The sequence below is a fragment of the Osmia bicornis genome, chromosome 5 (genome assembly GCF_907164935.1).
Source record: "Osmia bicornis bicornis chromosome 5, iOsmBic2.1, whole genome shotgun sequence".
Lineage (NCBI taxonomy): Eukaryota > Metazoa > Arthropoda > Insecta > Hymenoptera > Megachilidae > Osmia > Osmia bicornis.
The window spans coordinates 10,687,792-10,711,472 of NC_060220.1; the positions used below are offsets into that span (position 1 = coordinate 10,687,792).

General features: G+C 41.0%; 1 protein-coding gene across 1 annotated transcript; it reads right to left on the reverse strand.

Annotated features, from left to right (window-relative positions):
- Positions 1-19,721: 19,721 nt before the first annotated feature.
- LOC123987789 lies at positions 19,722-21,351 on the reverse strand. Its single transcript, XM_046285787.1, has 2 exons — positions 20,731-21,351; positions 19,722-20,045 (listed from the first exon to the last, which is right to left on the reverse strand). Exons 1-2 carry the CDS (start codon positions 21,336-21,338, stop codon positions 19,949-19,951), a joined length of 705 nt encoding a protein of 234 aa, XP_046141743.1. The 5' UTR covers positions 21,339-21,351; the 3' UTR covers positions 19,722-19,948.
- Positions 21,352-23,681: the final 2,330 nt, after the last annotated feature.

The window sequence follows — 23,681 nt, forward strand, 5'->3', positions numbered from 1 at the left end:
GTATGTTTGATTTAACGTATATGTGCTTATGAAGCAAATTGATCGGAGTCTCAACGGAGGCTCTAGAATACGAACGAAGTGACTTGGTCGGAAGACCGACAAGAAGTGTCCTGTGTTTTGATGGTTTTGTCTCTAGTTTCTATTTTCCCTCTCCCGGGTCTCAAGAACGGTCAGTTAGGAACTGCAGCGAACTAGCCGAACCCAACAGCCGCGATGCACATGGGAGCCCTTTGGTTTGGAAGGATCGGTTGTACCCCAGGCAATAAATGAATGTATGCTTTTATGGTCAAGGTGACCGTTGGTGCCTGGGACCGACAACTGGACTGCGTAGACACGTGCATCACACAGGGTCCGTCTAAGACCCGGAAGAGAAGAAGGTTTAGGCCTTTTGTTTAGGCAGTGGAAATAAATGTTCCGAATTCATGGTTTTGGAACCTTCTAAGCCCTGGGTGGTAATTTCTTTAATACGTGATGAACTACCACTCCGGCCAGCTTAGGGTAGGTTTTAAAGAGTCATGTTAAATATGACCGATCGTGTTTTCTAAGTTAGTGCAATAAACTGTGAAAGCTGCCATGCCGCGTAACATCCTCCCCCCGTTGAGAGGACACCGATCAAATATTTTTAAAGTGTGCTTAGATGTCTGAATGTGTCTAGTGAGGTGTGATTATAATCCGTGTGGTGGATGGGTCGTCTTGGTCTGCTTGGTTGGGTAGTGATATGAGCCATTTCAGGCCCTGGTTCAGCGTCGTCGTTGCCAGTCCTGATGGTGACAGTTCAGATGATGCCATTGGAGTCTGGGTGGACCTTGATGATTCTGCCGAGGTGCCAGTGCACCGCTGGAATATTGTCTTCTCTGAGCAGGACGATGGTATCGTGCTTTGTTGGATAGTCCCTCTTTGATTATTGTTGCGGTAGTCAGCTCATTGACATGTTTTCGTTGCCATCTGGTCCAGAAGTGTTGCTGCATCCTTTGGATGTGTTGCCAGCTGGATAGATGGTTTGATGAAGTTTCCCTGAAATCTCGCTCATGAAGATTTGTTAGAAATTTGTCAATCAGGAGTTGCTCAGAAGTACGGAATAGAATGTCGTTTGGGTCTGAGAAATCGGTATGACCGGGCGAGAATTTAAAAACAGATTCCATTCTGATTATGAAGGTGTTGGCAATTTAAATGTCAAAATGTTTGCGCGTGCAACGCGTTTGAAAATAAAAAATGTAAGTCATTAGATGGTCACGTTTCAAGTCCTCAAATGGGGGTGTGAATGGAGGGACCAGATGCTAATTTATCAATGTTTGTAACGAACATGAGTTTCTTATTTAGATGATTCGTAGATTATAATGGTGAAGGAGATTCGCGCAATTCATTGTGTGTACTGATGAAGTTGGGACTGTTGTCCGAATACAGGTCAGCGTACAATTCTCCTTTGACAAAGAATCGTTCCAATGGTCAATTTCGACAATAGTGAATGGTCGAGACTCCTCGACCCTAGCTGCAGGTGGGTTAGCCATAACGCTCCACCGGCGATGGTTGACATCGGCGGCAACAGACGCCGGTTGTAATGACCATTTACACCTGAGTATCGCCGTCAAGGTCAGTATCGTCGTCTGGCCGCAAAAGGGTAGCTTGAATACCTGCTTGTGCTTGAGCTTGGTGCTCATTTCCGAGTGCAGGTGTGTGGCGTGGATTTTCGACGTGATTGTAAGATGTAATTGGCTAAATGGCATCGATGAGTTCTTTAGTCGGTTTTCGACTCGCGGAAGTCCGTGACAATGTAGAAATGAATTCAGATGTTGCAGATTGTGTTCTCATGCTTGACCGTGGCTTCTTTCGATGGTGTCTCATGTTTCCTTTGATGCATGGCTATGGTTAACCTTGTCGGTGTCTCGTTGCTAAATAATGTTCCTGTATCGCAGATGTTGCTGGAACCGATTTTGGCCGTGGTACTGTCTTCATTTCAATTAACATCAGGCGTTTTAAGATCTTTGATTTGAGTTCTCCATATTGCGATAATTTATCCTTGAACTGAGGTGTCGTTACATCTTTTGTTTCCTAATGCTGTGATTTCGGTACTGCTACATGAATAATGATCTGATAGATCTATGCGTGTAGTATGCTACGTTTATGCCTTGTATGTTTACGCGTATGGTTACGTAACTATGTATAACTTCAGTCAGTGTGATTTTGATTATGGTCAACCTGTGTACTCAATATTATTCTTGAGCCCTTTTGTTAGTTTATATAAAGGGTTTACACCCGTCTATATGAATAGATAAATGTATCTTGCTGTTGATGTTCCTCTGTGCGTTCCTCTGAAAGTGCTCCTCAAATATCCGTTCCGCGTCTGGGAGATGTAGAATTAGGGTTCCTTACTCTAATTCTCAAGAAGCGCCAAGTCGTCTTGTACGGTTGTGATCGCTTGACGGGTAGTGTTTCGCATGGTTTGGAAATTGGGGTACTCCCCCCGCTAACCCATCCTAATGTCGTCTGATGTGAGAGTGAGTTCGGACCGTCAGGAGATGATAGGTTTATTTTTTCCGACACTTGGTAAAGAGAGTGCCATCCGGCGCCTAACTGCAGGTCAGTCGGTGCAGGTACGTGGACAGTTGGGCCTGTTGGTTGTAAATCTTCAGGACTTCTGTGGGTGTACGGTCAATGGGTTGATCCGGACTAGACGAAGATATAACTGGTATTGTCTAGAAGGTCAGCGTCTGGATGTACCTGCTGTTTTCGACGGTATTGTTGTCGTACTTGTGTACGGTGATATAATCGTCATCGGGTAGGGCTTTCGCTTGAAGTTGGACATTTTCCTAAAGAAATGCTTAATCCTTTGGCGAGGGTTTCAGTCGTGAGATTGGTCGAGGTACAGGTGTCGATGAATTTCCTACGTGGGACAGATTGATGACATCGGTTCAAAGCGTTATTTGGATGGTCATCAGAAGGTCTTGAGTGACCGAATCGACGATGAGTGCTTTATGATCCTTGGTCACGCCGACGGCTCCAGTATTGTTTATTCCGATGGCCGCGGTGTTTCGATCAAGGAAGAAGATTATGTTGATCTTTGCGACGTAAGTTCTGCGGATAGTGCTCCTTGATGGCGTAACATATGAGGTCTTTGACGAGCGATGCAGCAGGTATCGCTTGTACAGGTGTTTGAACTGATCGACCCTTAAGCAGTTTTAACATGCTGCCGTTCTTCTGACAGCCGCTGTGGTCTTTCATTCGATCTACGCTCGTCATACGAGTGACGACGGGTCTTTGCTGAAAGAAATGCGTAGCCTCGCGATGGTTATTTTTGAAGGTTCGTGAGTTTCCTTAGGATCCTATTTTCAAGTCGATTGAACAATGGAGTAGTCCTTACGCTTGATGTCGGCGCGTAGTTCAACCCGTTTGTCCAGGGATTCGAGTGGACCAATTTGTGAGGTATTTCCTGTTTATCCTTTAGTGCGAGTTCTCAACGCCAATCGGTGTTTGAATTGATTTTGAGGAATGATCGATAGTAGAAGGTTATTTCACGAGGTTACATTTTGCTCAACTTTATTGGCGCGCGGAAGTGTTGATTGATGAGATCCACGAGATCACCCAATGCATCCGGCGTGTATTGGTGGAATTTGAGATGTCACGGAACGTATGGCGGTGACTTAGAATAATTTGGCAAGAGCAGTCGAACTTCTTCCGCAGCGATTCGATCGCGTCATTGTAATTAGGATCGGTGGTGCTTATAGCCTGTATGCAGGTCGCAACCTTGCCGGTCAGGGTTGATCGCAGGTGTTGTAATTTATGTACTGGCATCGGATCTTCGTTGCGGTCGATCGTTGATGCAAGGAGGATATAGAACGATGACCGTCTTTCGATTGTCCCGTAGAATGTAGGTAGACGCGTCTGCGGTGGGTTTATGGCCATCGAAGCCGATACGGACACCGTGGATGGATTTGTCGTATTGCGTTGTTTTTGGCATTGTGGAATGGGATTAAATGAACGTGTTAAGAGTTGGCGATCAAATGAGCCTACCTTTGCGATGTGAAGAGTTTACAATGGCTGATGTCAGTTTTGAGGTTCTGCTCGGGTGATCCTTGATCAAGTAGCTATGCTGCTGGACCGCCGAGTGATGCTGGTTTGGTGGCTGTTTCGTTGTCTTCGGAAATATCGGTCTTGTGCCAGGATGAGTGAAGAATGCTGCATTGAACCTAGGAGTAATATTATGGCCCATAATATGGGCCGTGACGCTGTCAGTGAGTGACAGCGTCGAGTTGATTGATACTGCGACTGATGAGGTGATCCACGACGCTGTCAATGAGTAACAGCGTCGAGATGATTGTGCTTCGGCCTATAATATGGCCCACGACGCGCGACGCTGTCAAGGGTGACAGCGTCGAGTTGATTTGTTGTTTCGGTCAAATGTGACCCACGACGCTGTCAGGTGACAACGTCGAGTTAGTTTGTTGTTGCGGTCAAAGTCGACCCACGACGCTGTCGAATGACAACGTCGAGTTAGTTTTCCGTTGTGGTCGATAATGTGACCCACGACGCTGCCGAGTGACAACGTCGAGTTAGTTTTTGTTGCATTCTGTGCCAGGAGGAGTGAAGAACACTACAGTACTCCTGGCAGTAATGTTACGGCCGTTAATGTGGCCTGCGACATTGTCAATGAGTGACATCGTCGCGTTGAGTGTACAATTCGCTCTGAATGAAGCGAATGGGCTCTGAAAGTGGGCCTTATTTTCACTCAAAAGAACTTAATGTGGTTTCACTGTGACACGTAATCCAGGTTATGACACTGAGTGACACATGGTTTTGATTGTAGCACTGAACTGCACTGATAATCCGGAACTATCCGGCTCGAAGGACCAATGTTTCTCGAGTACGCGTCCGCGACGAGACTAGCGTATTGCAAAATGATTCGCGTCAACGAGGGTTGTAAATCCTCGCTACGGTTTGACCGACGCCACGGATCGCGTACTACTCTGCGACCGGTTAAGGAGACAGAGCTCATTAGGGTTGTAATTAATTATGTAAAGATTATGATGGTTATATGTATTTAATGGTTGCACAAGATTTGATGGTTTGACGAGTTACTCTGACTCAAGTATTAACAGTTGTTCGTATGTTTGATTTAACGTATATGTGCTTATGAAGCAAATTGATCGGAGTCTCAACGGAGGCTCTAAAATACGAACGAAGTGACTTGGTCGGAAGACCGACAAGAAGTGTCCTGTGTTTTGATGGTTTTGTCTCTAGTTTCTATTTTCCCTCTCCCGGGTCTCAAGAACGGTCAGTTAGGAACTGCAGCGAACTAGCCGAACCCAACAGCCGCGATGCACATGGGAGCCCTTTGGTTTGGAAGGATCGGTTGTACCCCAGGCAATAAATGAATGTATGCTTTTATGGTCAAGGTGACCGTTGGTGCCTGGGACCGACAACTGGACTGCGTAGACACGTGCATCACACAGGGTCCGTCTAAGACCCGGAAGAGAAGAAGGTTTAGGCCTTTTGTTTAGGCAGTGGAAATAAATGTTCCGAATTCATGGTTTTGGAACCTTCTAAGCCCTGGGTGGTAATTTCTTTAATACGTGATGAACTACCACTCCGGCCAGCTTAGGGTAGGTTTTAAAGAGTCATGTTAAATATGACCGATCGTGTTTTCTAAGTTAGTGCAATAAACTGTGAAAGCTGCCATGCCGCGTAACAGGCAGTGGTGGAAAGAGAGAGGTCCGATGATCAAAGGAAAGAGTCGAAACGTATCGGTGTGACTAATACTAATTCAACTATAAAACTTTTATTTTTGACTTTTTTTTACTGAAACTTTTACTAACGCATTGGTGAAATTTTTCTGATTAAAATGATACCAAACACGATATAGTTTGAATGGGACAAGGTTTGTTATGGGGCGCTGTGAAAAATTCAGGCGGGCGGCAGTCAAATCTTAGCGAAAAGGGACAATCTCAACATTCAGAATATGAGAAGGACAGCATGACTGTAGTGCGTCTCACTCAGCGTTCGGGCGATGTTGCCTTTTTCGCTTGCCTTCGCAGCACAGTTCGAGTGACGTAATCAATGTAATGCTTGATTCTGACTACGATTCCAAATCGGCAGCCTTTCTACTTAGACGCCACCTTATAACTACTAGCTGAACTAAATTTGTTACGTGACTTACTCTGTAGTATCCAGATAATGGCGGAACTCGTCTGTGAGAATGCAATCGCGATTTTTCGCTTTTTGTCCTTATATGAGAATATTTGAGGCTGGGTGAGGGCTCATTCCAAAGAGAAAGGTTCAGTGCAGCGCGCTCTGGTCATCGTTTGAGTCACAAAACTCTTTTAGTGACCTAAAAATACGTTGAATTCTGCGGATGTATTTTCTCGATTTTTCCTCCAATTTGGACACTCATATTATTAGATATTAGGAAAATCTCGTTTAATCATGACCAGAGCGCGCTGCATTGAACCTTCCTCTTTCGAATGAGCCCTCACCCAGCCTCAAATATTCTCATATAAGGACGAAAAGCAAAAAATCCCGAACCCCTTTTTAGGCCCATTTTTACCGGTAATGTCACCTCGCTGCATTACCCGTGCCTACCACCTTAAGGGGGTAGACACAGTACGTGACGTCACCGATTCGGAACGTCGGTATTACAGTAGTTTTTTCGTTGGGCCTGGTGGAGCCACTTGCGTATTTTGTTACGAACTTGAAAGGTTTAATTCTCAGCTAGCGTGCGCGCAACACGATCTAGGAAGGCAACAGCCCCTCAAGTATTTTTACAAACACATTCAAACGCTCATCTCGCCAGAGGCATCGCCACGATACGCCTGAAGAACGAAAGCGAAACATTGGCGCGCGTTTAGAGTGAGATGTACGGTGATCATGCTATCTTTCTTTCAACCCAAATGATAAAATTGTCACGCGCCGATAAATTCTGACTGACCAAACGCGTGGATTTTACATAGCACACCGTAGCACTCCTCGCTGCTGAAAAATATATGCCTGCTCCGAAGGAACGGGCAATCTGAGAATTATTTTTAGAAGAAGTTATTAACTTTTTTAAATAAATGTTTTTTAATTAATAAAAGTATACAGGATACGTCATGGTATGATAATGTATCTTTTTCTGTGATTTCATTTTCTTCGTGAATGCAACGATGCACTCAAAAAATGCAAATCCACTTTTTATTTAAATGGATTGCATTTTTTTTTTACTTGTGTCAACTCCTTGAAATATTCTGCATAAAAAAGTACTATGGTACTATTAGAACTAATAAATGGAGGGACCTCGCGTCTATACAGTAAAAGTTGAATATGTGCAACAATTCATATATGTATTCAGCCGAGGTGTCGAATCTCGGATTATATGCGATGGCCAGCCAAGCGTGAACGTAGAAAGGGACAGACAGTGGAGGAGCGAGCGAGAGGTCCAATGATCAAAGGAAAGAGCCGAAACATATCGGTGTGATTAATACTAATTGAATCAAAAAACTTTTTTATTTTTGACTTTTTTTTAGTGAAACTTTTACTAGCGCATTGGTGAAATTTTTCTGATTAAAATGATACCAAATACGATATAGTTTGAATGGGGCGAGGTTTGTTATGGGGTGCTGTGAAAAATCCAAGCAGACGGCAGTCAAATCTTAGCGAAAAGGGACAATCTCGACATGCAGAATGAGAGAAGGACAGCATGACTGTAGTGCATCTCACTCAGCGTTCGGGCGTTGTTGCCTTTTTCGCTTGCCTTCGTAGCACAGTTCGAGTGACGTAATCAAGCTGACGCTTGATTCTGGCTACGATTCCAGATCGGCAGCCTTTCTACTTAGACGCCACCTTATAACTACTAGCTGAACTAAATTTGTCACGTAACTTGCTCTGTAGTATCCAGATAATGGCGGAACTCGTCTTTGGGAATGCTTTTACGGGAATCGGTTATTCGTCCTTATATGAAAAGGTCTTGAGCTGAATAAGGGCTCATTCGAAAGAGGAAGGTTCAATGAAGGGGGCTCAACAAATCGTTTTAGTCACATTACTGTTATAGTTACTTAAAATGTACTTGGATTCAGCGGGCGTATTTTCTCGATTTTTCCTCTACTTTGGACACTCATATTATTAGATATCAACACAATCTCGTTAAACCATCGGTTGAGCCCCCTGCATTGGACCTTCCTCTTTCGAATGAGCTCTCACCCAGCCCTATGTGTTCTCTTATAAGGACAAATAACCGATTCCCGTAAACCCATTAATAGGCCCATTTTTGCCGGTAATGTCAACGCGCTGCATTACCCTAGTCTACCCCCTTAAGGGCACAGACTCCTTGTGCCATGACCTGTATGCGTGCACTCACACAATCAACGTAAAGCATGCACGTATACGTCATGCGCGAGAGAGACATTCAATTTCGTAGAATCGATTTTTCGTCTTGATAATTGCATAAATCAAATTTTCGCGAGTACAGCACACGCGGGTAGACTTCGGTACAGGTCGGTCTGGTCCGCTTGAACGCTAATAAACACCATACGTTGAAAAAAATCGTATTTTCGAAATTGTAAGATTGAGACAGACGCTGTTGTAAGCAAACAACATGGCTGCCGAATGCTGCGTTCGGCTGCATATTAGCAAATATTGTACGATTTAATGGTTTTTTCACCGATAGCACACCAGACCGACCTTCCTTGAACTAGCACAATATCACTGAAATTCGATTTTTCACAATTTATCACTTCTGGAAGACGTAAAATCGATTCTACGATTTGCACGCATCAGACGTAAAATAGACATAAGAATAGTTCAATGATTCTCCGTCAGAGGCATTTATGGTATATTTGACCATGTTATCATCAAGACCGATAAAAACACAAATCAGTCGATAAATGTAAATTCTAATTTGACACCACCAACGGCTACGCGAATATAGCCACAAGTAAGGCATAGTTGCCGCAACGTATTAATCGTAAGACTACTGTCACGCTGTTGCCACATCTGTTACAATTGTAATCATCAGCATAATGAATCGGCTCGAGCCGATTTTGATTCCTGCCAGACATAGAAAAGAATAGTGCGCTCGAGAGAGAAAGAGGTCCGAGAATGAAACACTACATATACTTACTAATGTGTGCAACCATAACACTTTTTTATGCATATTTATAATCATATTTTTTTATCAATGAAATTACAGGTAGAATACTTGAAATGGTATGTCAGAAAAATGAATTATAAAACTTGCACCATATATAGTGAAAACTCGATAAATGTAACTACATATTGCCGGTCCACTCCGCAATGAAATAATACATATAACGTAAGTACGCGACCATAAAATTTATAGGAATGAAAACTACATGACATAATAATTTCAAAAAGGGAATAAGAAATAAAGAAATGTAATGATTTATAATGTTTATTTATACATATATATATTTTTAGTATATGTTAACAATAATAGGCAGCCCGCCACCGCCGCCTCCTACCGTATAGCATTTTCTTGATTAAGTTTTTCATCTGAAATATTATAATGAACTTTAATATAATTGTGTCACACTTATCGTTAGACTGGGACACCCTGCATATGCAGGTACAATTATATTAAAATTCATTATTTCAGATGAAAAAAATTTCAATAACACGTGGCTGGAGTAGCTGTCATGGTAACCGACGATGTAAATGTCGCGGAGAAAGAAGAAGCATTGTTTATATTTATTGATTATATTTCAATCAATAAATATTGTATATTATAGATCAATTTACATGTCTTTACTTTTTAATTCCTTTCCTGAAATTATTAATGCCATGTAGTTTTTATTCCTATAAGTTTTATAGTCGCGTACGTTATGTGTATTACAGAGTCTCATCGAATCTGCCGTAGCGTATGACTCTATATTTCCGCCGATCGGCCCTACGTTGTTTCAATTCATGATACTCCTTCTCTTTCTCTCGTGCTATCCTTTTCTATATCCGCCAGGAATCAAAATCTTACTCGGCTCGAGCAAATTCATTTTGCTAGATGGTCACAGATGCGGCAACACTGCGAAAGAACTCTCAAATGATATGATTTGGCAACTATGCCACCTCACTTTTGTTTATTATTCTGCATAATGACGTTAGATGTCACACTGTCAAATGTCAAATTTCTCAATTAAGTGTTTTCATGATTGGCCGATTCTTTCCAATGGCGCTTACATCGATTCGGAGGAGGCCTCGAAGGAGTCTGTGCCCTTAACGGCTTCCGTATCGTTAAAGTGCGAAAGTGTGTTTCTCTCATTTCCTTCCCTCACTTCTTCTGCTCTATCCCACCACTTTTAGTTTGGTTTCGTTACTATTTTGTCGTCGCCGCTTGTTTTTATTTTTCATACTTACAAATAGCTATTATATGAAGGGGCATCGCAAAAAATTCATAAATAAAAAAGTTATTAACATTTAAAGTATTCAATTTGTCCCGCCTACTGGGGGGCTGCGCCCCCCAGACCCCCCCTGAAAACTGCAGTAATTAATACAGATACCCATTTTTGATATAATTGTTTTATTTAAATAAATATGTTACTTTGTAAATTGTCTTTATTATTTCCTTATATTAAAAATGGGTATCAGTATTAGTTAGTGCAGTATGTAAGGGGGGTCTGGGGGGCGCAGCCCCCCGGTCAGCAAAACGAATTTAATATGTTGTTCAACTCGTGAGGGATGTTTCATTTTTTGCTCCACAGGGCTCATGGAACGAAGTTCCATAATTTTGTTTTTTTGTTGCAGGAAAAAAAATGTCTGAAATTAGATCATATTTTCACTTTAACGAGTGCCTAGTAGGTAATGTGAGAAATGAAATAATTTTCCACACATTAACGGATCACTCTAGTTAATCTGCACATTACCTACTGTCCACCGATGACAAGATGTCCCGCGGGACGGCACTGGGGCAAGGGGGGACCCACATTCGCTCCGCCAGTTCCCCACCGTTTGACGCTTTCGTAACGCCAACGTTTGGGTTTTTGACGACGCACGTTACATAGGCGTAGGATTTCTGTGTTTACGAGGGTCGGGTCTTTTGACCTACCGTTAATCATTTCGTACTTCATTTAGGGGAAACTTCCGAAGGGCCCCATCACCCCAGGACAACCAAACTTCGGATTTATAGTAATTATAGTAACCTAACCTAGGTTAGGTTAGTCATTTTCCGTGAAAATGCGTTCTTATCGAGGTAATAGGGGGTTTCCGCACTTTTAGAATACCCTGTATATTTCGAGAACGGTTTATTTGCCAGTTCTGAAAATGGTCTCATTCGATTTCTCGTCCCTCAATTACTATAAATCCGAAGTTTGGTTGTCCTGGGGTGATAGGGCCTTTCCGAAGTATACCCCAATTATTCTGTTTTAAAGCATATGCCACTACTTTTCGGATCCACTGTATGTCTACGCCAATGCTCGCCTCGCACTATCTCACTTAGTTTCGATACGTCTCATCGATTTTCTTCGTCACACGGTCTGAATTAGTGTGCGTGATCGTTTTAGCCAATAGCTCGCTAGAATTGAAAATGCGTGTGAAATGAGGTGTCTCCCTTGCATTCTGACCAATCAGATTTGCGGCCTTCTCATGGGACATCTTGTCATCGGTGCACAGTAGGTAATCTGCAGAATAACTGATTTCCGCAATTTAACGGTAACATAGTACATGTATACTGTTCAAGGCATGTAAGTACACCGAGTCCCATCGAAGTTGTCGCAGTGAAGTTGGCTACACATTCACTAATACATTCACGCCGCGTCGTCGGCACCTCGCCCATCGGCTCATCGACACGGCGTGAATGTGTTAGTGCGCGAACTTCACTGCGACAACTTCGATGGGACTCAGTGTACACTGAGTTGCATTGAACTTGTCGCAGTGAAGTTAGCTACAAATTCACTAACACATTCTCGCCGCAGCGTCGGTGAACCGATCTCGCCATTGGCTCACCGACGCTGCGTGAATGCGTTAGTGAATTTGTAGCCAACTTCACTGCGACAAGTTCAATGCAACTCAGTGTACAATGAGTCCCATCGAAGTTGTCACAGTGAAGTTGGCGCGCTAACGCCGCCGCGGCGTGATTGCGTTAGCGCGCCAACTTCACTGCGACAACTTCGATGGGACTGAGTGTACACTGAGTTGCATTGAACTTGTCGCAGTGAAGTTGGCTCCAGATTTACTGACACATTCACGCCGCGTCGGTGAGACGATGGGCGAGATCGACTCACCGACGCGGCGTGAATGTGTCAGTAAATCTGGAGCCAACTTCACTGCGACAAGTTCATTGCAACTCAGTGTACACATACACTTGATGTGCAAAATCCGCCTATCAACCTCTTCGTGGTGCACATTGATTAAAACTAATGTTGGTGGTATTTTATTTTTCAGTTACTTGTACGTCTAGGTCAGGTTAGGTTAGGTTAGACTACAGCAATATTCCGGCCGCCGAAAGGCGGCCGGCCACGCGAGCAAATGTTATAATTTGATTTCTCAGCTCACCCGTTGTATGAATAGGAACCGGACCACACGTTGTTGCCTATAGCAACGGTAGGCAAGAGAGCCGGTAGCAGCCGGTAGTAGTAACAATATTCTTTCGTGAATATCTCGTAAATTAATGGAGTCCGACATATAGCTTAAAGGAAAAAAGTTGCTTACAATATCGACTTTTACAACATATTTCAAAATGAACGAAATTGGAGGGGGAGTAGCTTTTCTACAAGTTCACCGTATCTTTTTTTATTTCACATCAAGGTGATATGTAGTGGATCTCTTCGACATGAAATCAGAACAGCGCGATCGCGCTGCGTAGAACTCAAACGATGCAACTGTGAAATCTTTCCGAATTTTAGAATCATCGTACATATGTATAGTGCACCGATGACAAGATGTCCCCTGAGAAGGACAGCTTTGCGGGCAATACATCGGTGGTTCTGCGCAGCGGTGTTGTGCCATCGTAGGGGGTAAACGGTTAGAAGGAAACTGGCACGGCAGTGCATCATTTTATTCGTACAGAGATGGTAAGGATACTTTTTGATTTGTGTAAAATCAGATGTTTGATAAAAGTACAGTATTGCTTCGAAATAAGCAACTGTTCGGTCCCGAGCCACGTGATTATTTCGAGGCAATCCTGTATTTCTATTTTGCTAAAACGCACAAATATAATTTCAGTGCGAATGAAATTGAGAAAAACTCGAATTGAAATGGGAGTAAAAACAACATACGAGGTCGGACGACATCCTGGATTTATTCAAGGTAAGTATAAATGGATACTTATATTTTAGAAATGTAATTGTTTTGATGTATGTTAGGTAATTTTTTTTATACGCTTGTTGAATTGGAATTGCAAAATATCAAACCAAATAAATGATATATCGTCATTAAGAAATTACATATGTATATCCTTCATTTCTGCTGTACGTATTTTTCCATGTACAATTAGGTTAGTGTATCTGAAGTGTTCTTTTGTAAAGTGAAGTCTTAAAAGTACATGATCTTTTCCCTTATAAAAACGATATGTTTAATCAAAATAATTTGTGCATTTGTAAAAGTGTATTTTTTTGATATTTTTGTCCACGATTATTTGCTCTTTATTATTTTATTATTGTAAATCTCTTTATAAGTTTTTTTTAATGAAGGATGTCCATTTCTAAATTTTGTAGATTAATGATTATTAGCTTTTACATTTGTATTACATTCTTCTAGTGATAAATTAATTCTTTTCAAAACAATTTTCATTGTATTGTTACAAAGTTAATATTCACTTATATTTATAAAAAATAGTTTGCTTGAAGATTCAAACCATTCGTAGCTACAAGAAATTATTTTTTACAATTAACTGTAGGTATTACTGGTAGATAATGCTTGTGTATTTTAAAATACTGCTTCTTATTTAAGATGATGTATAACTATTAATTACTAAGCAACATTTACTACCTAAGATCTTATGAAATTCAGACTTTGGAAATTCATTGCATTCTGCTGTAAGTGTAAACTGATGGAAGAAGTGAGACAGCAACAAATCATCAAAAGTATTAGATTTGGATCCATTTATCCTTGCATTATCCAATAACAAATCTGGGTGTAGCAAGGTATAGAACTAGATTAGACTTTTCCCATTATCCTGAAATTTGATTTTAGCAAGCTACGCACTAAAACTCTTAGTACTTTAGTACTAAAACTCTTGCATCCAAATTGTAGTGTCTCTCCCACAACCTTACTTGGGAAAAATAGATACAGCTTACACAGTGGTTAGGATAGATCTCTATGGATAAATGACATTTTATATAAGCCAACCGAACACTTTGTTGACTGGTAATTTTACAATAATAACATGATATATTGTAAAAATTTCACAATATGCCATATTATCCTGGGTCTTGAAAATCAAAGTAGTCAATGCAAGTGCAAACACGAGTTAACTCGTGACTGGTCAACAATGTATTGTTCATATGCTATGTAATGTCTTGTTAGAATATAGATACATTGCATGTACAATGGGTAAAAAAAGTATTGGCATACTCGCTTATTTAAAAATATCTTTATATCTCTAAGTGATATATTAATATAAAACATATCCTTTAATGTCTTGTAACATGCTGAATAATGTAATTTGAGGAAGTCAGAAAGAATAAAAGAAAATTTCATAGTCAAAAAAGTAGTGGTGCGCTTGCAATTTATTTAAAAAATGCATTATGTTTTCATTTAGCGAATACAAACCAAATGTTTAATATTTACATTTCTTTGGCATTAATTACTATTTGCAGCCTCGAGATTTTTAGTAACACGTGAAGAAATGTTCTAATAGTGCAGTTTTCAAATCATTTTTGTTAGTTACCTTCTTTTTCCAAATTTCTAAATTCCGAATTTCTAGAGGTGATTGTGGTGGTATGGAAAGTCGTCTAGACACGTTGTAAAGTACCTACTTCTGTGCTTTCATGGCTGTGTGCTTCGGGTCGTCGTCGTCGTGGACCTAATTGCATTGTTACATCAATGAATGCAAGATTTCTTACTTCATTGTACGGTAGACACCCCCAACGTGTTTCATCGTCGGTCGAAGGTCTCCTCCACACAAACCTCTTTCCATCAGAACCAAAAATGTTAAATTTGCTCTTATCAGAGAATATTATTATTGTCTTCCAGAACTCCATTGGCTTATGTATGTACGTTTTAGCAAAATGGAGTCGTTTTTTCATATTCTTTTCACTTACGAACGGTTTCTTTTTCGCTATTCTCACAGTCTGAGTACTAACTTTTTCGCCCGATGATGTCGCAATGTTGACAAATAAAGTTGGAGCACTGACGAAGGGGTTTTTTTTTATTATTTCTCGCAAAATATTTCGTTGCTGTCTTACTGTAAGGGAGTGGTCTTCAAACTTTGTCAATTTAAGGAATCCTTATGAGTATAAAATTATTTCACGGAACCAGGATCATAAACAATAGAATATTCACAATCTAGGTAGTACATATAAAGAAAAACGTTTTAATATTCTTTTATTATATTATAATAAAAGTTAAAAAAGTATTATAAAGTTAATATATACAAATAAAATTTTCAGTTTTAATGACTGGAATGAGCTTGTTTTGTGTTGAGGATATATGTAGGAAGCAGGTTATTCAGATCGTCTCTAGTGAAAAAATAACTTTATTAAAAGTGGAAAAGATAATGAAATACAAAACCAGGACGTCCTGTCCTGTCCGAACCGATGCTTACATCGAACTGTCCGAAAACTATAAAAGGTCGCCAAAACTTATACCTACGAAAAGTCTACCTCTTCAGGTATACTTACTCCTCGACACGACCAAGGAGCAAAACGTCATCTGCAATAAAACGACTTGGAAAAACCCAAGTGTTTTATTGCGCCTGGTATTTTTTAATGGGGAATTTTCTATACTGTTCCAACACTTTGTTTTGCACAAAACTTTAAAGTCAAGTTCTATTGTCGTTATTTGTAAACGCATTTCAGGTTCAGCATACAATTTATTTCTGTATTTTGTTTTTGTTCCGACATATGTTGAAAACCACTTTTCGCACAAATATGTTGTAACGAAGGGCATTAAGGCTTTTATAGCTTTTGCAGAAATTTGAGAGTGTTCTGTGTAAATTCTTAACCAAAAATCAAGAAGATCTTTTCATTCGTATCTGCATCTTAACGTAGAATCTGTTAATAGTTCAATCAGTTGTTCCTGTTCTGTCAGTAATAAATTCTGATTTTTATCATTGAAATTTTGAAATGGATTTTTAATCCAATCAAGTATTGTTGTCATTTCGGCTCCGATTTAGTACATATATGGGCTGCTCCCCTCAAGCAGGATATTACACAGTTTGGCGGATGAGCATCACAAATAAGGCGGTTCTAGGCAGTGATGCCAGAACCGTGGTACGTGGGACAAATTTTTACCCTCTCCACGACGTCCCACGACGTCCTAGTGACTCCCCTACCGCCGTTATTTGGCAGAGTTCGGCTGCTTTCGTCATTTCTACGTTATCGGCTCGATGCTCAAACCGCTAAAGTACGTGGCAGCAGCATCGACGAATCGACAAAATAATATAATTTCGTCCATGGCAATATGGCTGAATTAAGAAACCAGGAGAATCAGTTCGAATCCCGATTTTACGATTTCAGTTCTGATTCTTAATGCATTAACGTTTTTTTAATACATAAAAATACATTTTTAATACATTAACGTTGTGACGTACATTAACTTGGGAAGCAGTTAAAAAAAGGAGTTGAACTGCTTCCTTTATTTATATTTTTTTAATATTTAAGTTTTATATACAGGGTGTCATGTAACGCATTTTCACGCTCCTAGATGATGGTAGGTGGGGGGGGGGGGGGGGGGGGGGGGGGGGGGGGGGGGGGGGGGGGTGATTCTGAACAACTTTTTCCTTTGCGAAAAAGTGGTCCGAAGTTTCCTTTTTGAATTATTAAGCAAAAACACTGACCAATCCGAGCGCGTATAACGCGCGGGCTCAGGGACGGCAGCGTCGGCTACAAAGCGGAGCTTGACGTAGGTCGCGAACGAACGGCTCGGCTCCCCGTTAGCATAGCACAATATTAAGTTTACGAACGAATGGGTAAGTTTCACTGAAATTGTTTTAAAATTTGTATTCATTATTTCATTTCAAACATTTTTATTTGTTATTTAGAATGTCTAAAATTTCCTTTTTTACATAATGACAGGCGACAAGAGATTAGATTCCGTATTCGTTTTGAACAACAACAAAAAATGTTTAACTAGTTTAATTTTTTTATTGTGCTATGCTAACGGGGTGCCGAGCCGTTCGTTCGCGACCTACGTCAAGCTCCGCTTTGTAGCCGACGCTGCCGTCCCTGAGCCCGCGCGTTATACGCGCTCGGATTGGTCAGTGTTTTTGCTTAATAATTCAAAAAGGAAACTTCGGACCACTTTTTCGCAAAGGAAAAAGTTGTTCAGAATCACCCCCCCTACCACCATCTAGGAGCGTGAAAATGCGTTACATGACACCCTGTATATACATACATATGTATGTACGTGATACAAAAGTGATTTCTTCAATTAGATATTACTGTTATTCTATTTATTACAATACGTAAATGCGAAGACATACGAGGAAAATTGGTTAGGATAGAATGTAAGGATATAAAGAAATTTCAATTTTTTACGGTTGGTTAGGTTTATTTTTTATTCGTTACAACTATTATCATTTTATTCTGTGAATAATCATTAAAATGAAAGACAGAAAAGTACAGTTTGATTTTTTAGTTAATTTGTACTACGTATTTCATCAGGTTTCCGGCAACTGTTGCAGCTGGTCCACGCTTATACGATGCTGAATATTTTACCTTTCTATAATATATTTAGGAAACAAATAAAAATATAATTTAGTAATTGTTATAATACAGTATCAACTTTTAACCTTATTAAAAACTTATCTCATTTTGCGTAATTATTCTGCATTTTCGCTTCCTTGTTTTGTAATGACGAATGACAGATCTTTTTTCAATGAAACTTTTACTAGTGCATTTGTGAGATTTTTCGATTAAAACAAGATCAAACATGGTATAATTTGAATTATAATTTTTATTTACTTATTTATATCTAAATAAGTAAAAATAATGCAAATTATATGGTGTTTGGTCTTATTTTAATCAGAAGATCCTTACAATTACATTGGTAAAAGTCTCATTTAGCAACAATGCAAAATAAAAAAGTTATTGTTCAATTAATATTGTCTCACTCAAATGTTTTTTCTCGGGCCCTTTAATTCTCGGACCTCTTTCTCTTTCGCTATTTGTCTTTTTCTACGTTCGCCAGCATTCAAGAACTCACTCAAGCCAGCGTCAGATACTTTCAGGAGAATCGGGAAAATCCAGCAGAATAACACATTCTATACTGAAAGAATATACTAACATATCTGTCTAAAAAAATTTTAATAAATCTGGCAACAGATTTATTTTTGGACTGCTTTTCTTAAGTAATCAGAATTTCACCATTCTTCTGTACAGATCGTGTGTAGCAGTTTGTAGCAAATTCGGTAATTATTGAGATTAGGTTACACCTCACCGATTTTTATGAAATTTAAATATATTGTAAAACTCAACATTTTGAACAACTTTTTCCTGTACATATAACTGCCGCTCGGCCTTAGTTTTCGAGATATTTTCGAAAAACTGTTGAAACTAACACATTGAATTCTGGCCATCCGTGTGTGTCCGTGACAACGTACGCATTAGTATGGGATCGCCGCTTTTCTACTGTTTCTGCAGGCAACAGCACGGCGACCAATGACCAATATATACCTTGTGTACTTCTGCATTCATGATTTTAATGTATCGTAGCTATGATGGTGTTACGATCCGGAGGGGGCGGCTGCGTAGCCGGGGCTTAATTTAGGTAAATGGTAATTGTTAATGGCTTGACCAGTGTTGTTATTAACACTGGGAGCCTAAGGAAGTAGACGTGGAGACGAACCTACGTATGGCTAACGTAGGGAGTTCCAGGAGGTTGGCTATGGTGGACGAACCTACGTATGGCTAACGTAGGGAGCTCCAGGAGGTTGGCTATGGTGGACGAACCTACGTATGGCTAACGTAGGGAGCCACAGGAAAGGTGTAGAGTGGAGGACGAACCTACGTATGGCTAACGTAGGGAGCCGCAGGAAGCGTTAGTATTAGGTCTCGTAACTTGATTGATGTACCTCGAGCGGTAAAGGTACACCTTAGTGGGTTTCTGGACAGTAAATATAATTGTACAATAGTATGTAAATTAAACTAGTATGAGTTTATTCTCTATTCCGGACCTTACAATTGTTGTGTGTAATTGTCGCGGTATTCAATGAATTGAACTCTAGGTTGCACGTTTGAAATGAGTTAAATAAATAAAGTTTAGTTTCGATTCCGCGAAGCAAGAATCTAATCCTTCTCGGTTTTCACGAATACGAGCAAACGGGGGCGGATTACAACGATTATAATAATGCTTAACAGCCGACAACGTACTGTATAGTTACTGTGAGTGCTTGAAAGGGACTTGAATACCCGATCTCGCAGAGTTTCCTCGTTGCAGAGATTATCCGAAAAAGAACGTACTGACGTGTATCGAACTGATTCTAGACTTCAACTAGACCCGAGGTGCCCTTGTCGCCACCCTTTTTATACTCAAAAACTAGAGTAAAAAGGGTGGTGGGGACTGACTCTACGTGACCCGTAGGACCGCGCCCTTGCTTTGCGTTGGTCTCGAATTTTCTAGAAGACGGTTGGTGTCGGGTGCACACATCCGATTCCATATAAGGAAATTTCTTGAGAAGGGTTTGTAACACCATATAAGGAAATTTCCAAGACGGATACGTAACATCTCCCCTCTAAGATGAAACATCGTTTGTTACGATGCTTTCACCATTCGGAGTCGGATGAGTACACCAAAATTGCCAAATGATTCTATTACTTTTGAACTGAACTATTGCGATGTGTGGTGTGCGTGTATGTAATTGTGTATATGTGGGGACTTAGCTTAGGGAGTCTTTGATTGATGGCCACCGTTGCTGGTTGATCGGTTGGATGCTGGTCCTTGGAGTGGCTGGTCCCATGTTGGTGGAGGGGTGCCTGGGCGCAGTTTCCTGCGTTTCCTCAGGCTATCACCCGGCGTCCAGGTTGTGATGTTGTCATCGGTGATCTGGGCCAGGAGCAACCCATTCTCCCAGATGTAGGACACCGCAGGTTGTCGGTTCTCCTTTCCTCGTTGCGTTGCCATTGAGGTTCCCTGGTCGATTGCCATTGGGTCTCGTGTCTGGCTGGCACGTCCAAGGTTGAACTTGCCGCTGCCTGGCTGGAAAGGTCCCTGTGACCTTATAATGGACCCGGTGCGGTACTCCTTGAGCCAACTACCCATTTGTCCCGTTTGTATTGCGATCGTCCTTTGGCCTTCACCCTGCTCCGTTTGCTGGTATCTCGATTCCATGCTGGATCTTTACGTTATGGAAGAGTGGAGTTGTCTCCGCTCTTCTTATACCTAGATCCTGTTTATATTATAGTAGTGGACATTCGTGCAATAGGCTTGTTTATGTTTTGGACAACCACTGAAGGAGCTCTCGGTGGCTGCATATTGGTTGTGGTAGCATCTGTATCCTCTAAACTTCTGTTTCTTAGGTAACTATTCTCCATTCCTTCAGGAGCAGGGCTAGGTTGGTATTTGAACTTGAGATATAACAGGACTAAACAAAGTACAGCGATAATGATTAGTAAGATTGCGACACTCCCACCCGCGTAAGTTCCTACGCGTATCTGGTTCCTGGTTTTGTGGTGTTCTGCAAGAGTCCGTGCCTTTTCTTCTAGCTGCATTAGCGAAATGGTCGCCTCGTTTTTTGGCCAATTGTTGGTAGGTTGCGCTTGCGAAATGTTTGAATTGGTTAACTGCTTGATTGCCTCCATGTGGTGATCACCAAAATCCGGCAAAATTCTTGTTATATCTAAAGATATTGTCGGTGCGTAAGTGAATTCTTCTGTCGATTCGATTGTATCCAATGCCCGAATTCTTGTTGAATCCGTTATTGCAGTACAGCCTGGTTTTAATTTCAAGATCCCTGTTCCCTGAATGTATTGTGAACCAGCTGACCGGCCCCTACAGTAGAAATATATCTTTTTCCCTTCCTTCACATAGAACAACCAATCTTGCTTATATAATAGTGGTTGCCAAAGGTCCTTGAAGGTTGGCGTCAGGCGGACGTCGCACATGTTCCAGCTGTCCATGGTTGTCTGGGTCAAGAGCTCCGTCTCACAGGTTGGTTTGTTCCTCAGATAAGCTATTGGAATCGTAGCTTGACAGATGTAGTGTCCGTGGAGGTTGTAGCATTGTCGGATATATTCTTCGTCGGGAGTGACGTATGTTATGCCGTTCATAGCTACGGCGAGGTATGGGGTGCTAGGTTTGATAAAAACAGTTAACGTTGTTGTACCCTTTACCTGGGTTATTGGGCTCGAATGTACTTTATACAGGTCGTAAACTGTAGTATCCAGTAGAGGGACGATGAGTTCAAATAGTATTCTTCCTTTGGTATACGTTACATGAAATTTCGCAATTCCGCTGAATTGTTCCGAAAGTATTTCTGTAGGTGTCAGGGGAAATTCATAAGTGGTAGAATCCATTATTTTCCTTGCTGCATCTAGTAGCTGTTGTGGCGACAAAATTGCCGGATGAAGAGTCCCTTGTTTAGCAAAAAGAATAGCATCTATGATGATGATCAGGCTTGAGTGATATTCCTGAATGGCTTTGTCCAGTTGGTCAGTCCACCCTAACAAGAGGTTCCTGATCTCCATTCCCTTGATTTCAGTCTGAGTTTTATGTAATTCTTTCCCCAGAGTGATAACCTCATTCATTATAAAGTGAGCTTCTAACGTTGTGTTTAGGAGTTGTGCGTGGAGGTTGTCGAATTCAGAACGCATGATGTAAGTTTGATTTGCTATTATTTCGGCCATCTGTCCTTGACCGGTGTATAATTTATCCAATTCGTGGTTGTAATAGTGAGCATCGTCTTCTGTGAGGGTCCCAAACAGTACCTTGCTAATTGTTCCAATGAAAGAAAGAGGGGCGCTTCTTCTGATTCTAATCCTGTGGTATTGTTCCTTGGGGATGTCTCCCGTAAAAGCCTTCAAGAGATCGCTGTATCTGTCTGTCTGCGCCAGCTTGTCCCGCAATTGTTGTCTATACAGTTGGCTTGGGCAATTGGTGAAGTTATGATCCTTGCAAATCATTTCAATCTGGTGCACGTGTTCGTCCAGCATTGGGCGGTGTCGAAGATAGTTTTTGATTTCTATTGAGGTAACCAAACGCCATTGAATATGGTAGATCTTCAGAGGTGGTAATTTTTCAAAGTACAATCCCGTGTTCTGTTCAAATGTCGTTATTCCAACGTCATCTGATGCGTCCAAATTCATCGCCAACCCGATGAACAGCAGTAGCGTGGTAATTCGATCCATGATTGTTATCTGCAAGGATAGAGGTTGTGTTATTCGGAATATGCGATTTTGAGTTTATCTTGATGTTTAGTGATGATTTTATTATTTTCTGCTTTTAAGACGACATTGTTTAAATCGGTTACGTCTATTATTTCATATGGCCCGACATAATGGGGATCTAATTTGCTTCTTGGTTCCTTTAATACGTAAGCTGAGTCTCCAATTTTGAATTGAACTGGTCTTGCGTGTCTATCGTAATATCGTTTGGATCGTTCCTTTGCGGTGTTTAAATTATCTGCTGCTATGTTGCGGGTTTCAGTCAGTCTTGTGATTAGATGAATGAGGTAAGTTCCATAAGTATCCAATTCTTCTCCTTCTGGAAAAGAACTTGGTTGTCGGGCTGGTTTTCCAAAGATCAGCTCGTGCGGGGTGAAATTGGTAGCTTCGTGAACTGACGTGTTGTAGGATAGCGTTGCGAAAGGTAGGTACAGGTCCCAGTCCTCGTATGAATCCATGTAATGTTTTAAGTATTCTATAAGTACGATATGACTTCTCTCCAGAGAACCATTGGTTTGTGGTCTGTAACCTGAAGTAGTAACTTGTTTAATTTTGAAAATTTCTGCCAAGTGCGTCATGACTTTTCCCATAAAGCTTGTTCCTCTATCCGTTAAAATTTCACGAGGTGTTCCGAAAATTGAAATGAAATGTCTCGCGAACGCATCAGCTATGGTTGTAGCTTTGATGTTTGGTAGTGCAACGGCTATGCAATATTTGGTCAAGTTATCCTGCATGGTTAAGATGTGGCGGTTTCCCCCAGAAGTCTCAGGGAGTGGTCCAACAGTGTCTAGAGCGATTTTATCAAACGCTTCCAATGGTGTGTCTGTGATTAGCATCGGTTGTCGAGTTTTCGCTCTTACCAACTTCTGTTCCTGACAGCTTTTGCATTTCCTGATGAACTCTTGAATATCATTTCTCATTCTTGGCCATGAATATTTTGCTCTTATACGTTTGTAGGTTTTTGTTACTCCTTTATGTCCTCCTAATAAACTGCTATGGGCTTTCTCTATTATTTGTTTTTGGGTGTTTTCAGATGGTAACCTTATTGTTCCCAGGCATAGGGTAATCTCTATGCTGGTATCTTTAAATACTTTATTAATCAGGGCTTGATATCTCTGAATGGTAGGTCGATCCTGCTTCCTGGTTATAGTCAGTCGAATATTTGTTGTCCTGGTTTCTCTGAGAGCGGTTCTCAAGTTTTGCAGTGCCGAAACGACGTCTTCTTCTTTG

Bases quoted from the DNA above. Each gene is read 5' to 3' on its own strand.
- LOC123987789 (XM_046285787.1), bottom strand. From the start codon at position 21,338: ATGAACGGCATAACATACGTCACTCCCGACGAAGAATATATCCGACAA. The intron at 20,046-20,730 runs GAACCAGATACG...AACTGCGCCCAG, and splicing joins GCAGAACACCACAAAACCAG to GCACCCCTCCACCAACATGG.